This window comes from Myxocyprinus asiaticus, chromosome 22 (genome assembly GCF_019703515.2).
Source record: "Myxocyprinus asiaticus isolate MX2 ecotype Aquarium Trade chromosome 22, UBuf_Myxa_2, whole genome shotgun sequence".
Taxonomy (NCBI): Eukaryota; Metazoa; Chordata; class Actinopteri; order Cypriniformes; family Catostomidae; genus Myxocyprinus; species Myxocyprinus asiaticus.
Window position 1 is genome coordinate 13,235,560 of NC_059365.1, and position 24,919 is coordinate 13,260,478.

Genomic DNA, 24,919 nt, shown 5'->3' on the forward strand with positions numbered 1-24,919 from the left:
CAACAACTTTGAGTGCAGTCCTTTTAAAGACCAACTGCTGGGGGAGTCACATGATGCTATACGAAGGTCATCGCTTAAAGGCGAGCTCTGCTTAAACTTTGCTACAATTATCCTTTTAGAACTGTAATAGTTTTGTTTGTTAAACTGTGCTGGGATGGCAGGATGTCGAAAAATTTGAAATTGTCAGCCCGTGGGGACATTAATAACACTTATGTTCTCAAGCGTCGGATGCCTCGGAGGATCAGGATGGCAGAGGTCCAGTTGATGGTGGCAGCGAGCTTCGTGAAGTAGGTCTGGGTATCTCGAAAATGTATGCAGTGCCAACGAAAATCTTATCCTGACTTGGAGCACCTTGCAGAAATACATTGAGCGATCACATCTATGGAGGCAAATCTTTCCGATTTTATGCACTGCACTGTTGCCACATGATTGGCTGATTAGATAATGGCATGGATGATTGTTGGTGCCCAGACGGGCTGGTTTGAGTATTTCTGTAACTGCTGATCTCCTGGGATTTTCACACACAAGAGTCTCTAGAATTTACTCAGAAAGGTGCCAAAAACAAAAAACATCCAGTGAGGGGCAGTTCTGCAGAGGGAAATTCCTTGTTGATGAAAGAGGTCAACAGAGAATGGCCAGACTGGTTCGAACCGACAAAGTCTATGGTAACTCAGATAACCGCTCTGTACAATTGTAGTGAGAAGAATAGTATCTCAGAATGCTATTCTGAGATGCGGGTTGGCGCAGTTTTGGCGGCACGAAGGGGACCTACACAATATTAGGCAGGTCGTTTTAATGTTGTGGCTGGTAGGTAAAATGTTTCTCTCCACGTGGAATGTTAATGGGCTGGGGCACCTTATAAAAAGATGAAAGGTTGTATCTTTCCTTAAGCATAAAAACTATGATATAGTGTTCCTTCAAGAAATGCACCTTTCAGAATCAGAATCAGAATCAGAATGAGCTTTATTGCCAAGTATGCTTACACATACAAGGAATTTGTCTTGGTGACAGGAGCTTCCAGTGTACAACAATACAAAAACAATACAAAAACAGCAGCAAGACATAGATAATAATAAAAAATAAAAAAATATAAATAATTATACACATACGTACAAACACACACATACATACATACACACATACACATGGGTAGTGCTAAATCTAATACAATCTGTTATGTACAGTGTAAATACAAATCTGTTATGTACAGTGCAAATGTTTTTTTTTTTTTCAGAGGAATGAAGGATGTGTTGGATAAATATAAGAAAGGCTAAACTGTGTATTGCACATAGTTATTGCTCAATGGGGCAATTTAACTGTTCATGAGATGGATAGCCTGAGGAAAAAAACTGTTCCTGTGCCTGATGGTTCTGGTGCTCAGAGCTCTGAAGCGTCGGCCAGAAGGCAACAGTTCAAAAAGTAGTGGGCAGGGTGAGTGGGGTCCAGAGTGATTTTTCCAGCCTTTTTCCTCACTCTGGAAGTGTATAGTTCTTGAAGGGGGGGCAGGGGGCAACCAATAATCCTCTCAGCAGTCCCAACTGTCCTTTGTAGTCTTCTGATGTCTGATTTCGTAGCTGAACCATGTTCACATGAAGCTGAAAAACTTGGTAGGGCATTGGGTGGGCATGTGTTTTGCAGTGCTGGTTCGAGTAAGACCAGGAGAGTCATCACATTGATAAGTAAACTTCAATCTTTTAATGGATCCAGCCCTTGATCATAGTGATGCAGAAGTGTGTAGACCCTTTAGAGCAATGTTGACACTTCAGAGGATGTGTAAAAATCTTGGTCTTACAGACATTTGGAGATTTCTGAATCCATCTAAGAGGGACTACAATTTTTCATCAGTTCATAAGATTTACTCTAGAATATTTTTTTTTATATATCTAAGTCACTTATTCCATCTACCACTGACTGCTCAGTTGGGAACATTTTAGTTTCAGATCATGCTTTGGTGTGTTTAGAGATGTTGCCGCATATAGAGAAAAGAAAATTATATAGATGGCGCTTTAATACAAGACCCTGAATTTCAACAAATGTTAAAGCCAGAAGACAATGTTTATGTAGAAACCAACTGTTCCTCAGTATCCTCTGTGGGTGTGGCAAGGTTTTGTTTGTTTGTTTCTTTCATTTTTTACACCATGCCAGCTTCTATGGCTATATTCATGGTGGGAACCAGGTTTAGTTATTTAAAATAATTAAATAAGTTAAATGAGGTGTTTTAAGATACATTTTTCCTAAAAACCTTAAAACTAAATTTGGATTCACTTGATTAAAAACCTTTTCAAAAGAATCAACTGAATAAAACAGGTTGGGTGTGGCAAGGTAGGAATATAAGGCAGTTCTTAGGGGCGGATCATACAATATGCCTCATTCATTAAAAAGCACAAGAAATCTTAGAATTGGAAAAGATTATTAAAAGTGCTGAAACAGAGCTGAAGTGCCGAATGTCATCCAATGGTCTTAGAGAGTTGACCTAGCTAAAATATAGGTACAATACTATTCTGTCACAGAAGGTTGAGTTTTGGTTATTCAGGGCAAGACAAAAATATTTTGAGTCGGGGGACAAAGCAGGGAAACTCTTGCCAGATACATAAAACAGAGAGTTTTTTTCCACTGTTCCTTCAGTGACGTCTTCTGGAGGCAATATATTTCTTCTGCCACAGATATTAATAAAGCCTTTAATTCTATTTCGATCTTTATAACTCCACATCTTCGTCTACTTTTAAGGATATTAGCAACTTCGTAGAGCCATTAGAACTTCCAAAATTGATGAGTGATCAAAAAAACTTTCTTGACTCAGATATTACTTTGGGAGCTTGTTGAGGTTATTAAAGCCTTGCCAACAGGTAAGGCACTGGGGCCAGATGGTTTTGCTGCAGGATTTTTTAGATATTCCATTTATGTTAGAAGTTTACACAAAGTCATTAAAGAAAGGTGAACTACAGCCAACCATGATGCAAGCCCTGATCAGTCACCATGCACCCCACCAAGAGCGAGAACCACATTATAGCGACCACGAGGAGGTTACCCCATGTGACTCTACCCTCCCTAGCAATGGGTCCAATTTGGTTGCTTAGGAGACCTAGCTGGAGTCACTCAGCATGCCCTGGATTTGAACTCGTGACTCCAGGTGTGGTACTCAGCGTCTATACTCGCTGAGCTACCCAGGCCCCCTGATCAGCCTTATTCTTAAAAAAAGACAAGGACCCAAATGTAAAGTTATCGTCCAATTTCCCTGATCCAGTCAGACGTAAAAGATATTGTCTAAAATTCTGGATAATTGACTAAGTTGAGTAATTACATCTATTATACATATAGATCAAGTGGGGTTTATTCATGGTCTTCTGATAATATTAGATATTTTATAAATATTATGTGGTCAGTAGCGAATGATCAGACCCCAATCACCACCACCCCAGTGGTGGTGGCGTAGTGGGCTAAAGCACATAACTGGTAATCAGGTTGCTGGTTCAATTCCCACAGCCATCACCATTGTGTCCTTGAGCAAGGCACTTAACTCCATGTTGCTCCAGGGGGATTGTCCCTGTAATAAGTGCACTGTAAGTCGCTTTGGATAAAAGCGTCTGCCAAATGCATAAATGTTAATGCAATCACTGCCAACTTACTTGACGCCGAGAAGGCGTTTGATAGGGTGGAATGGGACACTTTTTAAGAATTTGGAAATGTATGGGTTTGAGGACACTTTTATTGGGTGGATTAAGTTACTTTATAAACAACTGTTAGCAGCAGTGCAAACTAATGGATTAATTTCAGATAATTTTCCTCTTGGTAGGGGAACCCGGCAAGGCTGTCCTCTCTCCCCTTTATTGTCTTGCCCTGGAACCATTAGCAGCCACAATAAGAAAAGAGGATGATTTTCCTTGTGTTATAGCAGGAGGTGTGGTGCATAAACTTCTACTCTATGCAGATGATATATTATTTGTCTCTGCCCTAGTAGATCTATGCCTAGCCTCCATAAAATTATTAATTCCTTCTCCAATTTTCAGGAAACAGGGTGAATTAGTCTAAATTGGAAGCTCTTGCACTGACAGCATATTGCCCTGTCATGGCTTTCCAACTTGGTGCCTTTTAATGGCCCAAGCAAGGCATTAAGTATTTAGGGATTTTATTTCCAGCAAATTTGAGAGATTTAGTTAGAGTTAAATTTGACCCATTAATGAAAAGGTTCTCATGCGATGTTAATAGGTGGGCTTCACTATATTTGTCTATGGCTGGGAAGGTCAAAATAAACTGTATCCCAAAATTAAATTATCTACTATAGTCTCTCCCCTTAGAAGTTCCTCTTTCTTATTTTAAACAATTTGATAGAATATCTAAGTCCTTTATTTGGAATGGTAAACGACCTTGGTTGCATTTCTGTAAGTTACAAAGACCAATTGACAAAGGAGGTTTATGCCTCCCAAATTTTTTGTTTTTTATTACTATGCTTTTAATCTTAGACAATTGACCCATTGGTCTCTTCCACCTGAGAGAGCCCCTCCCTGGTACTACATTGAACAAGCGGTCCTTGCCCCAATCTCGCCATTGCAAAGTCTTTCTATCTAACTGCCTGGAGAAGTAAAAATGCATCGCATTATTTCACACTTACATTCAGTATGGACAAAGGTTTCCCGTTTGTTCAGTTTTTATATTTACCTATAAATGTTTTCTCAAGCATATGGCTGAACCCCAAATTGAGTATTAACAAGTCCTCCTTTTGCTGGAAAGAATGGATTAAGAGGGGTATTGCTACACTTGGTGACCTTTATGAAAACAGAGCTTTGAGATCATTTGAAAATCTAACACAGCAATTTGGGATTTCTAGATCTCAATTTTTCAGGTATTTACAGTTGCGCCATTTACTTTGTTTTATTTTTGGTGGCAGACCACAGCCCCCAAAAGCTGCAGACACCCTCTGTATGGTGCTCAGAGCCTTTGGAAAGGGGCATGAAGCTTCAGTGTATTATTCCTTGTTGATTCAGAGTCTTGGTGATGGGGCATTAACAGCTCTTAAGAGGTTATGGGAAAGAGATTTGAACTTGGTATTTACAGTTGCGCCATTAACTTTGTTTTATTTTTGGTAGCAGGACACAGCCCCCCAAAGCTGCAGACACCCTCTGTATGGTGCTCAGAGCCTTTGGAAAGGGGCATGAAGCTTCAGAGTATTATTCCTTGTTGATTCAGAGTCTTGGTGATGGGACATTAACAGCTCTTAAGAGGTTATGGGAAAGATATTTGAACTTGGTATTGGAGGATGTGGAGAGGGAAAGAATTAAAAACAAAAATTCTGTATATATATATATATATATATATATATATATATATATATATATATATATATATATATGCAGAGTTTTTTTGCTCAGTCGTCAGTTTAGGAAGATCTAATGGTTCCACAAAGTTTCTAATATCTTCATCAGTAGACGAAGATGTGGAACTATAGAGATCAAGATAGAATTCTTTAAAAGCATTATTAATATCAATGGCGGAAGTAAAAATTTCACCATCAGCAGATTTCACTGAGGGAATGGTAAAAAAAAGACTATCTCTGCTTTATATATCTAGCCAAAAGCTTCCCTGCTTTGTCACCCGACTCACACGACTCTGTCTTGCCTTAAATAACCAAAACTCCACTTTCCGTGACAAAATAGTATTATATCTGTATTTCAATCGGGTCAATTCTCTGAGGCCATCAGCTGACATACGGCGCTTCAGCTTTGCCTCAGCACTTTTAATATTTCCTTCCAAAGTTTTTGTGCTTTGGATTTTTTGATGAATGAGGCATACTGTATGAGCCGACCCCTAAGAACCGCCTTAAGTGCCTCCCAAGCCACGCCCACAGAGGATACTGAGGACCAGTTGGTCTCCATATAAATATTGATTTCAGTCTTTAACATCTGTTGGAAATCAAGATTTTGCAGAAGGGATACATTAAGGCGCCAACTATATGATTTCTTTTTCTCTATATGTGGCATCACCTCTAAACTCACCAGGGCATGATCCGAGACTAAAATGTTTCCAATTGAGCAATCAACAACAGATGAAATGAGGGATTTGGATATAAAAAAAAATCTATTCTAGAATAAATCTTATGGACTGATGAAAAAAATTTATAGCCCCTACCAGATGGGTTCAAAAGTCTCCAAATATCTGTAAGACCAAGATTTTTACACATCCTGTGAAGCGTCAGTGTTGCTCTAGGGGGCTTGCACATTTTTGCTTCACTATGTTCAAGGACTGAGTCCATCAAAAGATTAAAGTCTCCTCCCAATATTATATCATGAGGGGTGCCAGCAGTTTGCAATATCCCTTCAAGATCTATAAAAAAGCCCTGATCATCAGTGTTAGGTGCGTAAATATTAGCCAAAATCAACCTTTGTCCTTGAATTTCAGCTAAAACTATAATGACTCTTCCTAATTTATCTTTAATCTGTTTGAGACATTTGAATTGTAGATGTTTATTTACCAATATAATGACTCCCTTGCTCTTACTTGAGCCAGCACTAAAAAAAACATGTCCACCCCATATCTTCCCAAATTTTTCAGCTTCCTGTGGGGAGAGATGTGTTTCTTGAAGAAACACTATATCATATTTCTTACGTTTAAGAAAAGTAATAACCTTCCTTCTTTTTATGGGGTGCCCCAACCCATTTACATTCCATGTGGAGAGAGATAGTACACTCATATTAACAACTGACATATTGATATAGTTGAAAAAATAAATTGTGTGTCAAAAACAAAATTATACATACCACATTCCCCATTAGTGAAACAATCAAACCCCGAACTTCCCCCCGAACAAAACAAACAGAAAAAAGAAAAACGTGCGCATTAAACCTGCGCACGACAGCGTCAACCGGCGACAATCCCTCTAAACTCAAAAGGTCCATGAATGCCCACGAGTCCCCACGACAACTTTGCCATTGGATTGCTCAACTTTGCCATTGGATTGCTCAGAAAATACTTTGTAAAATAAACCCAGCAAATAGGAAGAATGAACACAAAGAATGTGTAGATTCACTCACAGAATTGTTTTAAAGGTGTGATCTTCCACAAAACTAATTCCAGCTGATATAAAACTGTTCAGATTCCTCGGACAGACGAACAAATGTTCAGTGAACCAGCTGTTATGAGTTCAGTGGATGACGTAATCATTCCAATGTCCCGTAAAAAAAAACTCAAAACAAAGTCCAGCCAGCAGGAGGAATAAGCACGAAGAACGAATAGATTAATCCACAGCTGTTCCAAAGGAGTTTTATTCAATAGAACCAGCTCCAGCCACTAGGCGGAACCAATACAAAAAGAAACAAAACCGGCATACCTGTTCCCCGGATGGTCGAGTCAATTCACTTGGAGGCCGTATAAAAGTATATACCATGACTTACATAATCCGTCAACTTCATAAAAGACATCCTTTGTGTGAGCATGTAGATATTTTGCGGTCATCCGTAGTGTCCACTCTCAAACTGGCCGGGAACTTCAATGCAAAAGTTTCTTTAAGGAAAAGTGTTATTCACAAAACAAGCTCCGGCTGCTCGGCGGAGTCAACGCAAAAAGCAAAAAGAAACCAAAATGACGCCCAGCTTCCTCAAGAGTAAGAACAGCGAGTCGACCCACTCACATGAGAAACATCCAATGGTTTACTCAGACATTGATTCTATAAAAGACATTGCCTGATTTGGACATGCAAATACTTTGCGACCATTTTTCATTTCTATTCTCAGCTTGGCCGGAAACATCAGAGCAAACGAGATCTTTTTCTGATGTAAGAGTTTCTTGCATTCCTTGAACCGATCGCGTTCCTCTCGTCAAACTCGCAAAGTCCGGGAACAAGAAAACATTATGGTCCTTCCAAGAGAGCTTCCCTTTGCTCCTCGCCTGGTGCAACACAAGATCTTTATCGGATGATCTCAGAATTTTGGCCAGAATCGATCGGGGCCTTTCTTCCTCAGCAGATCTCTGAGCAGGGACTCTGTGAGCTCGCTCAATTTCCAGCTTGTGGCCTGTTATGTCAAGCAGACTCGGGAAAAGCTCCTCAAGGAATTTCACCATATCTCTGCCCTCCTCATGCTCAGGAATTCCAACAATTCGAACATTATTCCTGCAGCTTCTATTCTCAAGTTCTTCAAGCTTTTCAAGGAGATGTTCCAAATCGACTTTGGTCGCTGGCGGATTAGCGGTTAATTCCCTCTCCGAAGATTCCAGAAAGTCGATTAGTTTTTCAACATCAGTCTCTCTTGTAGCTAACTCAGAGAATTTTGTTTCCATCGCCGTAATCGATCGACGTATTACAGCGAGATCCTCCAAGTCAGCAAGAATCTTCATCAACATCACCGACATGCTGGACAACTGACGCTGGATTCCTTCTCCCACCGCACCATCCAAATCGAGTCCCCGGTCTGTAGGTCTGTCGGGGCTTACCTGAACACGTAAGTGTCTTATAATGTCTCCAGAGCCCGATGATTTTTACTTCTTTGCCATGTTTTGCATCAAAGAGCAAATGTGTAGCTAGGTGTATCAAAATTTACCAGATTATAACATGAAAATAATTAAAAACTTAGCAAAGTGCGCAGAGCTCGTTGCTCACACGTCTGCCTCTTGCATGGCGTCACGTACAACCCCCCCCCCCACTACAGAGACATCCTTGATGAAAACCTGCTCCAGAGCGCTCTGGACCTCAGACTGGGGTGAAGGTTCATCTTCCAACAGGACAACGACCCTAAGCACACAGCCAAGATAACAAAGGAGTGGCTCCGGGACAACTCTGTGAATGTCCTTGAGTGGCCCAGCCAGAGCCCAGACTTGAACCCGATTGAACATCTCTGGAGAGATCTGAAAATGGCTGTGCACCGACGCTCCTCATCCAACCTGATGGAGCTTGAGAGGTCCTGCAAAGAAGAATGAGAGAAACTGCCCAAAAATAGGTGTGCCAAGCTTGTAGCATCATACTCAAAAGACTTGAGGCTGTAATTGGTGCCAAAGGTGCTTCAACAAAGTATTGAGCACAGGCTGTGAATACTTATGTACATGTGATTTTTTTTTTTTCTTTTTTTTTTTTTTAATAAATTTGCAAAGATTTCAAACAAACTTCTTTCACGTTGTCATTATGGGGTATTGTTTGTAGAATTTTGAGGAAAATAATGAATTTAATCCATTATGGAATAAGGCTGTAACATTACAAAATGTGGAAAAAGTGAAGCGCTGTGAATACTTTCCGGACGCACTGTAGATAGCTAAATAGATGCAAGAAAGAAAACACCAATCACAATTTAGTATGCAAATAGATTAGAGGTCGACCGATAGTGGATTTTGCCAATACCGATAACTAAGGTGGTGAAAAAGGCTGATAACCGATAAATTGGCCGATAGTTAAAAAACAAAATCAATTTATAGAATGATACAAAAAAAAAATCTTAGTCATTCCTTACTATAAATGGCTCATACACTGAGGCTACAAGAGTCCAAAATAAATAAAATAACAAAAACAGTTAATTGTGCAACCAAAATCTCAATAATAACTAGAAAAATAAAGATTTATTTATTATTTATCACACTCGGATCTGCACCAAAACAATCGGACTGAGACTACCCTGTCCAGGTGCAAACGAACTCTGAAGCGTTTCATTTGTGGTGAAAATTCAATCTGACCCAACGGACCAACAAACAAAGACATAAACAATTCCCAAAAATGTGACAAATTTTTAACATGTCAATTATTTTAACTGGTATATCGATTTATGAGCTCCCAGAACTCTGACCAATGAGGGGACTGTTTGCTCAAATGTGACTTTTATTAATGCAGTTTTAGTCAGTTTGCGTTGCAGCACAAGTTAAAATGTTCTCAACAAGCCCTTGTATTTTTCCTCCATGTCCTTGGAATGTACTATCCCTGGATATGCAGGGTTTTCTGATGCAGAGTAAACTCTGTAGGCACCCATTATGATGACATCATCATTGTCAGTAACATTTTGAATGGCAAACATTTTAAGTGAATGGAAGATTTTCAAACATTACATTTCGTATCTTAAAGTTTAAAGTAAAAAATAAAAAAAAGATAGTACACCTGACTGAGATTATCAACAAAAAAGTCTTAATGGCGTCTGTACACGAATCAGTTGCTGACATTTAATACTTAGGTTTAGGTGTTTAGAACAAACCCTAACCAGAATGTATGAGGAATTTCAATAATTCGGAAGCACCAAAATACATAGAAAGAGGCAGATAGTCAGACATAAGAAAGAGGTAGACATTTTATAACAAGCCAAATATTATCAGTGTCTCCCTCCTGGAGTGCCCCCGTGACTCCTTTTTACAAGTGAGCCATTGGAAGGCGGTCTCTGTGACTGCAGGGGCCGAATGACGTAAACTAGAGGGTGAACTGAACACTCAGAGCTCATCTTGAATATCAGCCCTGTGAGCTAATGCATCACTCTAGTGTAAAGGGCCAGAGATGAAAGGGAAGGAAGTGCAAACTAAGCTTGGCGCTTTATTGAACTGCTAAGTGGCTTTACAGGGTGAGTAGCTTTACAATGTGCTAATGTCACACAAGATGCTTGAGATACTAAACCATGTTCGAGTACCACTTGTTTTCTCCTTTTATCATTCTCGATGGAGAGTTTACTTCCAATGGAAAAAATGCCAGAATCTTTAATAGGATGTCAAAGTATAAAATTGATTATAGCTGAATGCCCATTCACAAAGTTTAGACAAATTGTACACCAAAGTCCTACGGACCAAAAAGATAATCTCAGATGGACAAAAACATGACAATGCACTGGATGTCCTTAGGAAAACAGCTCCTCTTCGAGTTCTTGTATTTATTTGTCTTTTCAATGCTCTTGTGGCTATTACAGTAATTATTTAAAAGCAGCAAGCGCCATCCAAGAAAATGGAAGCAGCCTGCCAGATCAAAAGTACAGGCACTTTACCAAACATCCCTCGTGTTTCACTAACAACAACAATCATTTATGCAACATTCATCATTTAGGCACTGGAAATACTAAGAACTAGTGAATGTATGCACAATGAAACTAGATAACTTTACGTTCTTGGGGGAGGGCGGTGTATAACGCTGGGCGAAATAGGTAAAAAATTATATCTCAACATTTTTTAGGCCTTTTATCTGAACATGAGGAAGAATGATTTTTTTATAATTTTCTCTGATATGCACCAATATAAGAATACAAGTATTAAACAGCTATAATTACAAACATTTTTACTATGTTCAGTAAATGAAAAAAATGCCAAGCAGAGCCTTCTATGAAAATGTTTAAGTGATAACGCAAACTAATTGTTGTTAGTCCCTGTAATAAGTGTACTGTCATTTACCTTGGATAAAAGCATCTGCTAAACAACTACTTGCTTTCTGTAAGAGTGTTCCAGCATCCAGATGTTTCTCGATCTTACTTAAACACTTGATGTCCTTATGGCTTTGCCTGTTGATCGGCTGTAAGACTTGAATAGGTTTGTGATCACAGTGCTGGTGGACGATTTATTTGGCAAAGGACTTTGTGTGGCCACACTTATATCACCATGGAAACAGCATCACCACACAGAGCGCAAAACTGTACTCTCAACTGCCTGTCCTCAGTGGCGAAACAGTTTATGGCTGCCATGACAACAGCAACTGAAGGCATGTGTCAAGAATATACGTTCACTGCATTTCAATTAATATCACTTAATTAACACACAACCAAAACACCTCATAGGCAATGGTATAAGCATTCTGAAATGAAAGGGCATGACTTTTTGTACCTGTCTAGGGATATGCAGCACAGGTGTAGGATGGAGGCAGTGGTCAGTAGCACATCCAGAGAGGTGCGGACCAGGCAGAAGGTCTCACCATAGATCCAGTTCTGATGGATCAGTTCTATGGCACCAAACGGCATCACCAGCACTGACACCAGCAGGTCAGCGAATGCCAGTGAGACGATGAAGTAGTTGGTTTTGATTTTCCTGCAGGAGAAACAGAGAGGATGTATTTGTTCTCCTCATTTATGAATTCAAATGAATAACATTTTTAATGTTCCTCTCTTTTTTAGAGTTTAGGGGGAAATGATTAGAAAAAGTGTAAAAGAAACCAATATTCAAACAACCATTTATAAAACAGAAAATTCTATGAAATCTTAAAGCTAATGTGTGATTTTTTTGTTAAAATAATATTTCCTAATCCATTTTATTATGTAGAGACAACTACAAGTAATATTTCCCCCAAAAAGTGTTAACATTATGGTGCTATCAAATTACTGCTCTGTTTGTTTGAGCACCTTGACCAGCCCAACACAGCAACATTGGCTCAACCAATGGCATAAGTTTGGGGCAGGACTTATCTGTTTGTAGGACCAATTACAGGTGGATTTGAAAACATTCACTATTTTTACATCTTTTGTTTGGTGACACTAGTGAAATACATTACACTACAATACACTACAAATACATTTATGCATCTGGCACATGTTTTTACTCAAAGAGACTTAGGGGTAGATTTACTAAACAGCTGTACCACTTTTGTGCATGGTATTTCAGCGCAAAAACCTGCATCTTATTTACAAACCACCCGCAATCTATTTTAGCAGGTGCAATTACAACTGAAATTGTGCTGCATCTTGAGTATTTAAATGAAGTCATTGTCATTCCTTTCCACATATACACGCCTCCTTTCTGTGTAAGGCTCATTGTAGATTGCACTTCATTCACAAAAATAGCCTGCCGCAATTTAGATTGTGCTACTACTGCGAATGAAAGTAGGCGGTAAAATGAATGTTTGTGAACATTTTCAACTAATCAAATCAAAATCAAATCACTTTTATTGTCACACAACCATATACACAAGTGCAATAGAGTGTGAAATTCTTCGGTGCAGTTCCGAACAACATAGCAGTCGTGAAAGTGATGAGACATATACCAATCTACAATAAACATCAAATTTACACAACACAATTTAAAATCTAATATACACATAATTACACACAACACAATATACAAATAATAACATACAATGTACATTATACAATACACACAATATAGAACACATTATACAGTATAAATAAATAAATAAATAGTATATATAGTATATATAAAATGTACAGTAGGTTGTGTTGTACTGTATGACATTCAGGCTGTCGGTTGATAGTCAGTTGCCAGTGTGTTGTTAAGAGAATATAATTTTTGACAGTCCAGTGTGAGATAATAAGATTAATAAAGTGCAGTGCTGATGTATATTGATCGTGAGAGATCAAGAGTTCAAAAGTCTGAGAGTATCTCATCAAATATCGGCAGTATCTCATCAAATGATGATCAACTGATGGAGAAGAGCATTACAACCTGGCATATACACTGATCAGCCACAACATTAAAACCACTGACAGGTGAAGTGAATAACATTTATTATCTCATTAGAATGGCACCTGTCAAGGGAAGGTATATATTAGGCAGCAAGTGAACAGTCAGTTCTTGAATTTCATGTGTTGGAAGCAGGAAAAATGGGCCAGCATAAGGATCTGAGCGACTTTGACAAGGGCCAAATTGTGAATGCTTAGCATTGCTTATTCTTATTCTCATACGTTCGTCATTTTATCCTTTGTCATTTTACTGCGTGTTTCATGTTTTTCTGCTTTTCTACTATTTCATCTGTGAGTATTTTACCTGTTGCTGCTGGCGCCTAGCTCGAGTCTGTGTTTGTAGCCTGCTAGCTTTTTTAGCATTGCTTATCTATCTGTTTTCAGCATTTAATCCTTAACATCTGCCATTTTTCAGCACGCATCAGGTTTTCCCCCGCATTATTCTCTTATCGCGATTCAACTGCATGCATTTTCAGCGTGCATCTGCTTTCTATTTTTATCGTGATTAAACTGCGTGCATTTTACAGTGCGCACCCATTTTTCTCCTCTGGATTATTGCATCGATCTCAAAGCACCGCTTATCAAGAACAAACATAACAAACAATTGTGTGAGGGATTCACATCAATCTCAAACCCTCACTGCTCAGGTACAACAAACAACAACAACAACAACAATCAGTTGCAGTAAGTCATGGCATCCGCTCAGAACGATCCAGTGTTGGTCGGACCAATCAGACTCTATGCTAAAAGACCTGATCATGCGGACTGGGAGATGTTCCGGCCCGCCTTTGATGATGACATCGAGGTTTACGCTGATAGCGTAACGTGTTTCATCAGAAAGTGTGTAGAGAATGTTGTTCTGTCCAAAACAATATGGATCTACCCGAACCAGAAACCTTGAATTAATAGCGATGTTCGCGCGGCACTTAATGCGCGGACCTCCGCTTTTAATTCCGGGAACGCGGAGCAGCAAAACGCCAGTACAGGAACAAGATTGAAGGACAGTTTAACACCACCAACTCTAGAAGCACGTGGCAGGGAATTAATATCATCACGAACTTTAAAGGGAATAAAAACTCAGCCGCGAACACCGCTGCCTCCCTCCCGGATGAGCTAAATACTTTTTATGCACGGTTCGAGGGAAATAACACAGACCTCGCAGAGAAAGCTCTCGCGGCCGAACCTACAGAGGTTAGTTCACTCTCCGTCTCTGTAGCGGATGTAACACGAATGTTCCGACGGGTGAATATCTGTAAAGCCGCGGGTCCAGACAGCATTCTGGGCCGCGTCATCAGAGCGTGCGCCAACCAACTGGCTGGTGTTTTTACAGACATTTTCAAGCTTTCCCTCTCTTTGTCTGTAGTCCCCATATGCTTTAAAACGTCCACCATTGTGCCTGTACCAAAGCAATCCAAAATCACTTGCTTAAATGACTGGCGTCCTGTTGCTCTGACCCCCATCATCAGCAAATGCTTTGAGAGACTAATCAGAGATTACATCTGCTCTGTGCTGCCTCCATCACTGGACCCATTGCAGTTTGCTTACCGCAACAACCGCTCCACTGATGATGCCATTACATCTACAATACACACTGCTTTCTCCCACCTGCAAAAAAGGAACACTTATGTGAGAATGCTGTTTGTAGACTATAGCTCAGCATTCAACACCATAGTGCCCTCCAAGCTTGATGAGAAACTCCGGGCTCTGGTCTTAAACAGCTCGCTGTGCAGCTGGATCCTGGACTTCCTGTCAAGCAGATGCCAGGTGGTTAGAATGGGCAGTAACATCTCCTCATCACTGACCCTCAACACTGGAGCCCCACAAGGCTGTGTTCTTAGCCCACTCCTGTATTCCCTGTACACACATGACTGTGTGGCAACACATAGCTCCAATGCCATCATTAAGTTTGCTGATGATACGACGGTGGTAGGTCTGATCACTGACAATGATGAAACAGCCTACAGAGAGGAGGTGCACACTCTGATACGCTGGTGTCAGGAGCACAACCTCTCCCTCAACATCAGTAAGACAAAGGAGCTTGTAGTGGACTTCAGGAGAAGAGAAAGAGAACACAGCCCCATCACCATCAATGGAGCACCAGTGGAGAGACTCAGCAGCTTCAAGTTCCTGGGTGTCCACATCACTGAGGAACTCACATGGCCCCTCCACACTGAGGCCGTTGTGAAGAAGGCTCATCAGCGCCTCTTCTTCCTGAGACGGCTGAGGAAGTTTGGAATGATCCGCCATATCCTCACATGGTTCTACACCAGCACTGTAGAGAGAATCCTGACTGGCTGCATCTCCACCTGGTACGGCAATAGCACCACCCACAACCGCAAAGCCCTTCAAAGGGTGGTGTGAACTGCCAGACACATCATCGGAGGTGAGCTTCCCTCCCTCCAAGACATATACACCAGGCGGTGTGTGAAAAAAGCTTGGAGGATCATCAGAGAATCCAGCACCAAGCCATGGGCTGCTCTCACTGCTACCATCAGGCAGGCGGTATCGCAGCATCAGGACCCACACCAGCCGACTTCATGACAGCTTCTTCCCCCAAGCAACCAGACTTTTGAACTCTTGATCTCTCATGATCAATATACATCAGCACTGCACTTTATTAATCTTATTATCTCACACTGGACTGTCATAAATTACATTCTCTTAACAACAAACTGGCAACTGACTATCAACCGACAGCCTGAATGTCAATACAGTACAATACAACTTACTGTACATTTTATATATAGTATATATGCAATTTTTTATTGTATAATGTGTATTCGATATTGTGTGTATTGTATAATGTACATTGTATGTTATTATTTGTATTATTGTGTGTAATTATGTGTATATTAGATTTTATATTGTGTTGTGTAAATTTGATGTTTACTGTAGATTGGTATATGTCTCATCACTGTCATGACTGCTGTTTTGCTCGGAACTGCACCCAAGAATTTCACACACTATTGCACTTGTGTATATGGTTGTGGGACAATAAAAGTGATTTGATTTGATTTGATTTGTTATTTCTTCCTGCATTGCATGTCACATGTTTACAATACCTTCTTCCATCAGCAGTGAGGGATTCACATGTGATAAATGTAAGGAATTAGTCAGGCTGACAGAGAAGGTTAATGAGTTAGAGACATGCATCCGAATGCTAGTGGAGGTCAGTGAGAAAGAGAAGCCGGTAGATACTGTTTCGATGTGGGCAGTACAGAGAGCAGCACACACACTTTGGTTCCGGCTCTAGAGCCCCCGCAGCAGGGCGTTTGGGTGACATCTCAGCGGCATATCTGCTCAGCAAAGCGACACCACTCTCCCGTTCCCGTTAGGGTTTCCAATCGATTCTCCCCACTCAGTGATGCACCCACTGAGAATCATGTTGAAAGAGCCCTAATAATTGGTGATTCTATTGTAAGGAATGTAGAAATAGAGATGCCAGCCACTATTGTTAAATGCATTTCGGGTTCAAGAGCATATGACATCAGATCAAATTTACTAGTGCTGGCTAATGCTAAATGTAGATTTTCTAAAATTGTTATTCATGTCAGCACTAATGATGTCCGGTTTCACCAGTCAGAAATCACTAGAGATAATGTTAAAGAGGTGTGTGAATTTGCAAAAATGATGTCAGACACCGTAATATGCTCTGGCCCCCTCCCTGCTCATTGTGGTGATGAGGTTTATAGTAGATTAGTGTCACTGTATGGCTGGATGTCTGAGTGGTGTCTGGAGAATAGAATAGGATTTATAGACAATTGGAAGAGTTTTTGGGGTAGACCTGACCTGCTAAAGAGAGGAAGGTGCCGCTTTCCTCTCTAGTAATTTGGCTCATAGTCTTAATGATAGTATTTGACTAACTGGGGCCCAGGTCAGGAAGCAGACAAACTGGTTAATCTGAATGTCTGCTAGCTGCCTTGAGATGTCACACAGGTCACATAAACTACAACACATAGAGACTGTATCACCTAGATATCACATAGAGACTATGTCTGTTCCCCGAACTACCAAACACATCTCACTAAATCATTTAGAAAAAAACTGATTAAGGTCAAACTTGAACAAAACAAAAAAATTAAAGATAAACATCATATGAAGGTAGGGCTGCTAAACATTAGATCTCTTTCTACCAAAGCACTAAATGTAAATTAAATTATTACAGATCATAGTTTGGATGTGCTCTGTTTGACTGAAACCTGTCTTAAACTGGATGAATATATTAGTTTAAATGAATCTACTCCCCCAGGTTATAGTTATAAACATGAGCCTCGTCTGAAGGGTCGAGGAGGAGGTGTTGCTACAATTTACAGTGAAGATTTTGGTTTTACTCAGGACAGCATATAAATGTAAGTCTTTTGAACTAATAATGCTTAAAGTGACACCGTCAGATATAAATAAAATAAAAAACTCTGTCGTGTTTTACCCTTGCTACAGTATATAGATCAGCCGGGCCTTATTCTGATTTCCTTGGTGAATTTGCTAATTTTTTATCAGATCTTGTAGTTACTGTAGATAGAGCTTTAATTGTTGGTGACTTCAACATTCATATAGATATGAAAATGACACATTGGGATTAGCATTTATCGATATTCTCAACTCTCTTGGAATCAGACAAAATGTAACAGGACCAACTCATAGCCACAATCATATGCTAGATTTAAATCTGTCATATGGAGTTGATGTTGATACTACAGAAATTCTGCCGCAGAGCGATGACATCTCGGATCATTACCTCGTCTCTTGTATGCTGCGATCAGCTAATGTTACTCAATCTACACCATGCTATTGTTCATGTAGAACTATTCTTTTGACCACTAAAGATAGCTTCACTAATAATCTTCCAGATCTATCTCATACATTCAGTAAACCCCAAAGCCTAGAAGAACTTGATGAAATAACAGAAAATATAAATACAGTCTTCTCTAGCACTCTTGATAGTGTCGCCCCCCTTCGATTAAAGAAAATTAAAGAAAAAGCCCTGCACCATGGTACAATGATCACATTCATGCTTTCAAGAGAGCAGCTCGGAAAATGGAGCGCAAGTGGATGAATACAAAATTAGAGGTATTTCGCGGTGCATGGAAGGATAGTGTCTGCAGCTACAGACAGGCACTAAAAGCTGCCAGGTCAGCATATTTTAGCAAACTCATAGAAAACAACCATAACAATCCTAGGTGTTTATTCAGTACTGTGGCTAAATTGGTTAGGAATAAAGCCTCAACAGAACCAGATATTCAGTCGCAGCACAAGAGTAATGACTTCATGAATTTCGTTACTGATAAAATTGAAATAATCAGAAATAAAATTGGAATTATACAATCATCTGTCACAGTACCTCAGAAAACAGTGTCTCATAATTTTCCTCACGTGCAACTTCAAACCTTTGCTGTCATAGGTCATGAAGAGCTAACAAAACTTATCGAAACATCAAAAGCTACAACATGTATGTTAGATCCAATACCAACCAAGCTCTTAAAAGAGGTATTCCCTGTAATATCAGAACCTCTTCTTAATATTATTAACTCCTCGCTATCCTTAGGACATGTCCCAAGAAACTTTAAAATGGCAGTTATCAAACCACTTATTAAGAAGCCACAACATGATCCTGGAGAACGGGCTAATTATAGACCAATTTCAAATCTCCCGTTTATGTTGAAAATACTAGAAAAGGCAGTATCCTCCCAAATATGTTCATTTCTACAGAGAAATATTATATATGAACAATTTCAGTCAGGATTTAGGCCCCATTACAGTACAGTGACTGCACTTATCAGAGTTACAAATAACTTGCTCTTATCATCTGATCGCGGCTGCATTTCACTTCTAGTACTTTTAGATCTTAGTGCTGCATTCAACACGATAGATCACAACATTCTCATGAATATGCTAGAGAATTATGTTGGCATTTGTGGAGTTGCATTAGCATGGTTTAGGTCCTATTTAGCAGACAGCTACCACTTTGTCTATGTAAATGAGGAATTGTCAACCAAACAAAAGTAAAGTATGGAGTGCCACAGGGATCAGTTTTAGGGCCTCTTTTCTCCTTGTATATGCTTCCCCTGGGAGATATTATCAGGAATCATGGAATAAGTTTCCACTGTTATGCCGACGATACCCAACTTTATATTTCTTCAAAACCTGATGAGATTTCACAATTCTCCAAATTAGCAGAGTGTATTTAATAAAATAAAGATTGGGTGGCCAGAAATTTCGACAAAACAGAGGTACTAATTATTGGACCAAAAATCTCTAAAAACAAGCTGCTAAAATATAATTTGACTCTTGATGAATGTACTGTTACACCTACGAAAAATGTAGGTGTTATATTTGATACCAATCTGTCCTTTGAAAATCAAATTACCAATGTTTGTAGAACAGCATTCTTCCACCTAAGAAATATTGCTAAATTCGGCTGATGCCGAAAAACTAATTCATGCATTCATGACCTCAAGACTAGATTATTGTAATGCATTACTGGGAGGATGTCCAGCAAGATCAATAAATAAACTTCAACTGGTTCAAAATGCAGCAGCCAGAGTGCTGACTAGAACCAAGAAATATGATCATATTAGCCCCATTTTATCGTCGTTACATTGGCTACCTGTTAAATTTCGTATTAATTTTAAAATTCTGTTAACTACGTACAAAGCTTTGAATGGTCTAGCTCCACAGTACTTAAGTGAACTTCTACCACGATATATTCCATCACGTTCATTATGATCACAAAATTCTGGCCTGTTAATAGTTTCTAGAATATCAAAATCCACAAAAGGAGGTAGATCCTTTTCATATTTGGCTCCTAAACTATGGAATAATGTCCCTAACACTGTTCGAGATGCAGACACACTCACTCAGTTTAAGTCTATATTAAAGACTCATCTATTTAGCCAGGCATACACCTAATTTATCCTTCAACTCACAATTAGGCTGCTTTAGTTAGGTCTGCCGGAACCAGAAACCAGAAACATTGATCGTGATCTATAACTCTGCAATAAATTGAATGGCATCTATGTTAATATTATTAGGGGTCAAGCCCCGAAGGGGCGAAAGACCTCTATTGTTTTCGTTAGTTTTCTTATTCTTCTTCTTCTTCCGCTCGAGTCTATGGCTGCCCATAGAACCGCTTGCGGGAAAGTTATGAAATTTGGCACACAGATAGAGGACAGCCTGATCTGTTAACACAGCAAATTTGGCGTCTCTACCTCAAGTCCTCTAGCGCCACCAACTGCCCAATTTTGCACTCATGTTTATGTTAATATGTTTTGAACCGTGAGTCCTAGGCTGTTTGTCCGATTTGCATGGAAATTGGCCTGCATCATCTAGAGGCACTCAAGACAAAAATGTATTCACAGAATTTTGATGAACCATACCATTTTCGAATGGCGCTTCAATGAATTGGACGAAGAGCACGCCAAAACGTGAGGGTATATCTCCGTAATGCTTTAGCGTATTCATAACAAACTTATTACTTGTCATAGGCACCATGACTCGAGGGTGCCTGCTCAGTTTCGGAACAGTGCCACCTAGTGGTCACGAGATATGAAAAAAGCTAATTTTTGCTTATAACTTCTGAACAGTTTGTCATAAAATCATCAAACTGGTCTCATTAGACTCAGTGGGGCATAGCGAGTGTCGGCCATTTTGGACGTCGGCCATTTTGAATTTAGTCATAAAATGCTGTATTTTACGAATGACTTGGCGTATCGTTACAAAACTCGGTATGTGTCTTTGGCACCATGCTCTGAAGGGACTCAAAAAATTTCGGGACAACGCCACCTTGTGGTCAAAAATTATAATGCTATTTCTAAAAATGCTAATAGCTATTGACTCCTTTTGCCTACTGTCATGAGACTGGTCTTGATAGATTCCGTGGTTCATGCCGAGAACAATTATATCAATTATGTCATAATCAAGCAAACTTCCTGTCCGCCATTTTTAAATGTTTTGAAAACATACATTTTCGAACTCCTCTTAGATTGTTTCTCCGATTTGCATGAAAATTGGCCTGCATCATCTAGAAGCACTCAAAACAAAAATTTATTCACAGAATTTTGATAAACCATACCGTTTTCGAATGGTGCTTCAATGAATTCGATGAAGAACGTACAAAATTGAACTTGAGGCTGTTTCTCCACAACGCTTTGAGGGATTGGGACGAAACTTGGTATGTGTCTTCACCATTAGGCCCTGAGGTTACCTGCAGCGTTTTGGTGCACTGCCCCCTACTGGTCAGGAGATAGAAAAAACTGATTTTTTTGGTTTATAACTTTTGAACACTTTTGCTGAAAAATAACAAAAATTGTCTCTTTAGATCAAGTGCTACATACTGAGTCGAACGATACCACATTTTCCTATGTCGGCCATTTTGGATGTCGGCCATTTTGAATTTAGCCATAAAATGCTGTATTTTACGAACTACTTGGCGTATCGTTATGAAACTCGGTATGTGTCTTTTGCACCATGCTCTGAAGGGACTCAATTGCCACCTTGTGGTCAAAAATTATAATGCTATTTCTAAAAATGCTATGCTGCTCATGGTTCCGATAATTGGCTTGACCCCAGTATCGCTGCTTGCAGCTATATTTCTATTTGTTTCCCTGTCTCAACCTTGGGACTTCTATCCTGAGTTCAACAGAACTGGCTGGATCCAGCTCCATTCCTGCTTTGTGTTGGACTCCACTGCTACGTGTCGCTGAGTGATGATGACTAATAGCAGCTGGTGCCAGCCAAACATCACTTCAGTCTATTACGATGGACTTTAGAGGATGAACTGATGCCAACTCCAACCATAGGACACGGGATACTTATGCCATTGCCTGAACCTTGGACTTAGGATAGACCTCACCAAAATGACTGGCCGGTTGAACTGCGATGCACCTAACTATTCTCTGTCTGCATCACCTCGGTCTAATGATGGACTACACTCTTGAAATGGAATACATAGACTATCAATTCATTGCCAACAAATCCCTTCATCAGCCAACTAATGAGGACAATTGCATCTATGTGAACTTCTGCAGTTAATCCAGGATGGACATCAAAGACATTAGTCATTTATCTTACAGTTCATACAAAATCTTTGTTTAAACACTGACTGTGGCAGCGGAGGCGTGGTCAAGCATATGTCCGGAGAGAGAGAAAGCGGTAAGGGCACTTGCACCTGAGCTAGATTATGTCTAACACCTGTCTCTAATTCCAGTGAGCATGAGGAGAGCGGCATATAAGCAGCCACGCCACCAGCAGAGAGGGAGAGAGAGCCTGGCACAAGGAAGTCCATGGTGTCTGTGAAGCTGATGAGTTTATGAGTGTTCATATCTGTGAAGCTAATGAGTTTGTGAAACTACGTACCTGTAAAGCTAATGAGTTTTGTGAAGCTGTAAGCATTGAAGTTGCCAATTAAAAATCTTACCTGTGCAAGGAGAAGCCCGTTTCCCTGTGTCCTCCTTTCATTCTGCTGTAGACCCTTTTACACTGACCCTTAACACTTACTTAGTTTAATAATTTTAAACCATGACTTGCACTATAATATTACATAAGTAATATTGGCATTATATTCATTATGTTAGCCAGAGGGGAACTGGCCCCCACAGTGAGCCTGGTTTCTTCCAAGGATATTTTTCTCCATTAACCAACATCTTATGGAGTTTTGTGTTCCTTGCCACAGTCGCCTTCGGCTTGCTCACTGGGGTTATAAATACAATTATTATTTAATTACTTATTTTTAAACACAATTCACAACTGTATTTTATCAAACTACACAATGACTCTAAGACATTATAGATATTACAGTTTCATTTTCTGTTAATGCATGATCTTCTGTAAACCTGCTTTGAAATGATGTGTGTTGTGAAAGGCGCTATACAAATAAAAATGACTTGACTTGACTTGACTAGACGACTGGGTCAGAGCATCTCCAAAACGGCAGGTCTTGTGGGGTGTTCCTGGTATGCCGTTGTTAGTAGTACCAACCAAAAGTGATCCAAGGAAGGATAACTGGTGAACTGGTGACAGGGTCATGGGTGCCAAAGGCTCATTGATGCATGTGGGGAGCGAAGGCTAGCCCGTTAGGTCTGATCCACAGAAGAGCTACTGTAGCACAAATTGCTGAAAAACGTAATGCTGGCCATGACAGAAAGGTGTCAGAACACAGTGCATCGCAGCTTGCTATGTTTAGGGCTGTGTAGCTGCAGACTGGTCAGAGTGCTCATGCTGTCCCCTGTCCACTGCCAAAAGTGCTTACAACGGTCACGTGAGTGTCAGAACTGGACCATGGAGCAATGGAAGAAGATGGCCTGGTCTGATGAATCATGTTTTCTTTTAGATCATGTGGATGGCCGGGTGTGTGTGCGTCATTTACTTGGGTAAGAGATGGCAGCAGGATGCACTATGGAAGAAGGCAGGCCGGGGGAGGCAGTCTGATGCTCAGGGCAATGTTCTGCTGGGAAACCTTGGGTCCTGTCATTCATGTGGATGTTATTTTGACACATACCACCTACCTAAAATTGTTGCAGACCACGTACACCCCTTCATGGCAACGGTATTCCCTGATGGCAGTGGCCTCTTTCAGCAGGATAATGTGCCCTGCAACACTGCAAAAATTGTAAAGGAAAGGTTTGTGGAAAATGACAAAGAGTTCAAGGTGTTGACTTGGCCTCCAAATTACCAATCTCAATCCGACTGAGCATCTATGGGATGTGCTGGACCAACAAGTCCGATCCATGGAGGTCCCACCTCGCAACTTACAGGATTTAAAGGATCTGCTGCTAACCTTCAGAGGTCTTGTGAAGTCCATGCCTCGATAGGTCAGAGCTGTTTTGGTGGCACGATGGGGACATACATGATATTAGGCAGGTGGTTTTAATGTTGTGGCTGATCGGTGTGTATATAGATGCATGGTGTAGTCAAGCACACTTTTGGCATTTTTAAGAGACGATTCAGTCAAATACGTGGTCTGCTGTGGCATCCTCTGCTATATAGCACTCAGAATCGGCCCACAAGATCAGAACTGCGAGCACAAATTGCACAGTTGCACAGACAGCGAGTGCAAAAAAAAAAAAGCGCTTTTACCGGGCGCAATTTATTCTTAGTGAATTCCCCCCTTAAAGTGCATTTAACAACTGTTTTTCAAAACTTCATAGATTTAATACCCTGACCGTGGCGCTGCTAGCACCGACTCTTCTAGTTGAGCATCAGGAACACCTTTACACACTTTAAATTAAATTAATAAATATAAACACACAGACAACAGCTAGGCAAGATGTGTTCCCTCATGACTGGAAATTCATATTCCCTATTAAATCAATAATTAAAAAAAAAAAAAAAAAAAGCTGTAACAGGATATCGAGTCAATATGTGTACTTTGTGTGTGGTACGTTGCTGATAGGCTGTCATAATGTTTGCTCCCTTTGAGTATATCCAGAGCTCTGGGCACCTATTAATGAGTAATAAAACTCTTGCTTGAACGTCTGAACACACAGCTCTATTTATAACTCACTGAGAACCATTAATGTGTTCAAATCATTCTGGCACTTAACCATAACATGGCATAAAATTCACATACCAACTGCCTGTGAATA

The 24,919-nt window shown here is 40.1% G+C and overlaps 1 protein-coding gene across 2 annotated transcripts in view; it reads right to left on the minus strand.

Annotated features, from left to right (window-relative positions):
• LOC127413173 (5-hydroxytryptamine receptor 4-like) overlaps window positions 1-24,919 on the minus strand; it is a 189,584-nt gene that overhangs the window by 74,455 nt on the left and 90,210 nt on the right. For both annotated transcript variants that reach the window (XM_051650052.1, XM_051650053.1), the window contains exon 4: window positions 11,755-11,955. In XM_051650052.1, the coding sequence (XP_051506012.1) occupies window positions 11,755-11,955 (201 nt within the window). The remainder of the gene's footprint in view (window positions 1-11,754; window positions 11,956-24,919) is intronic.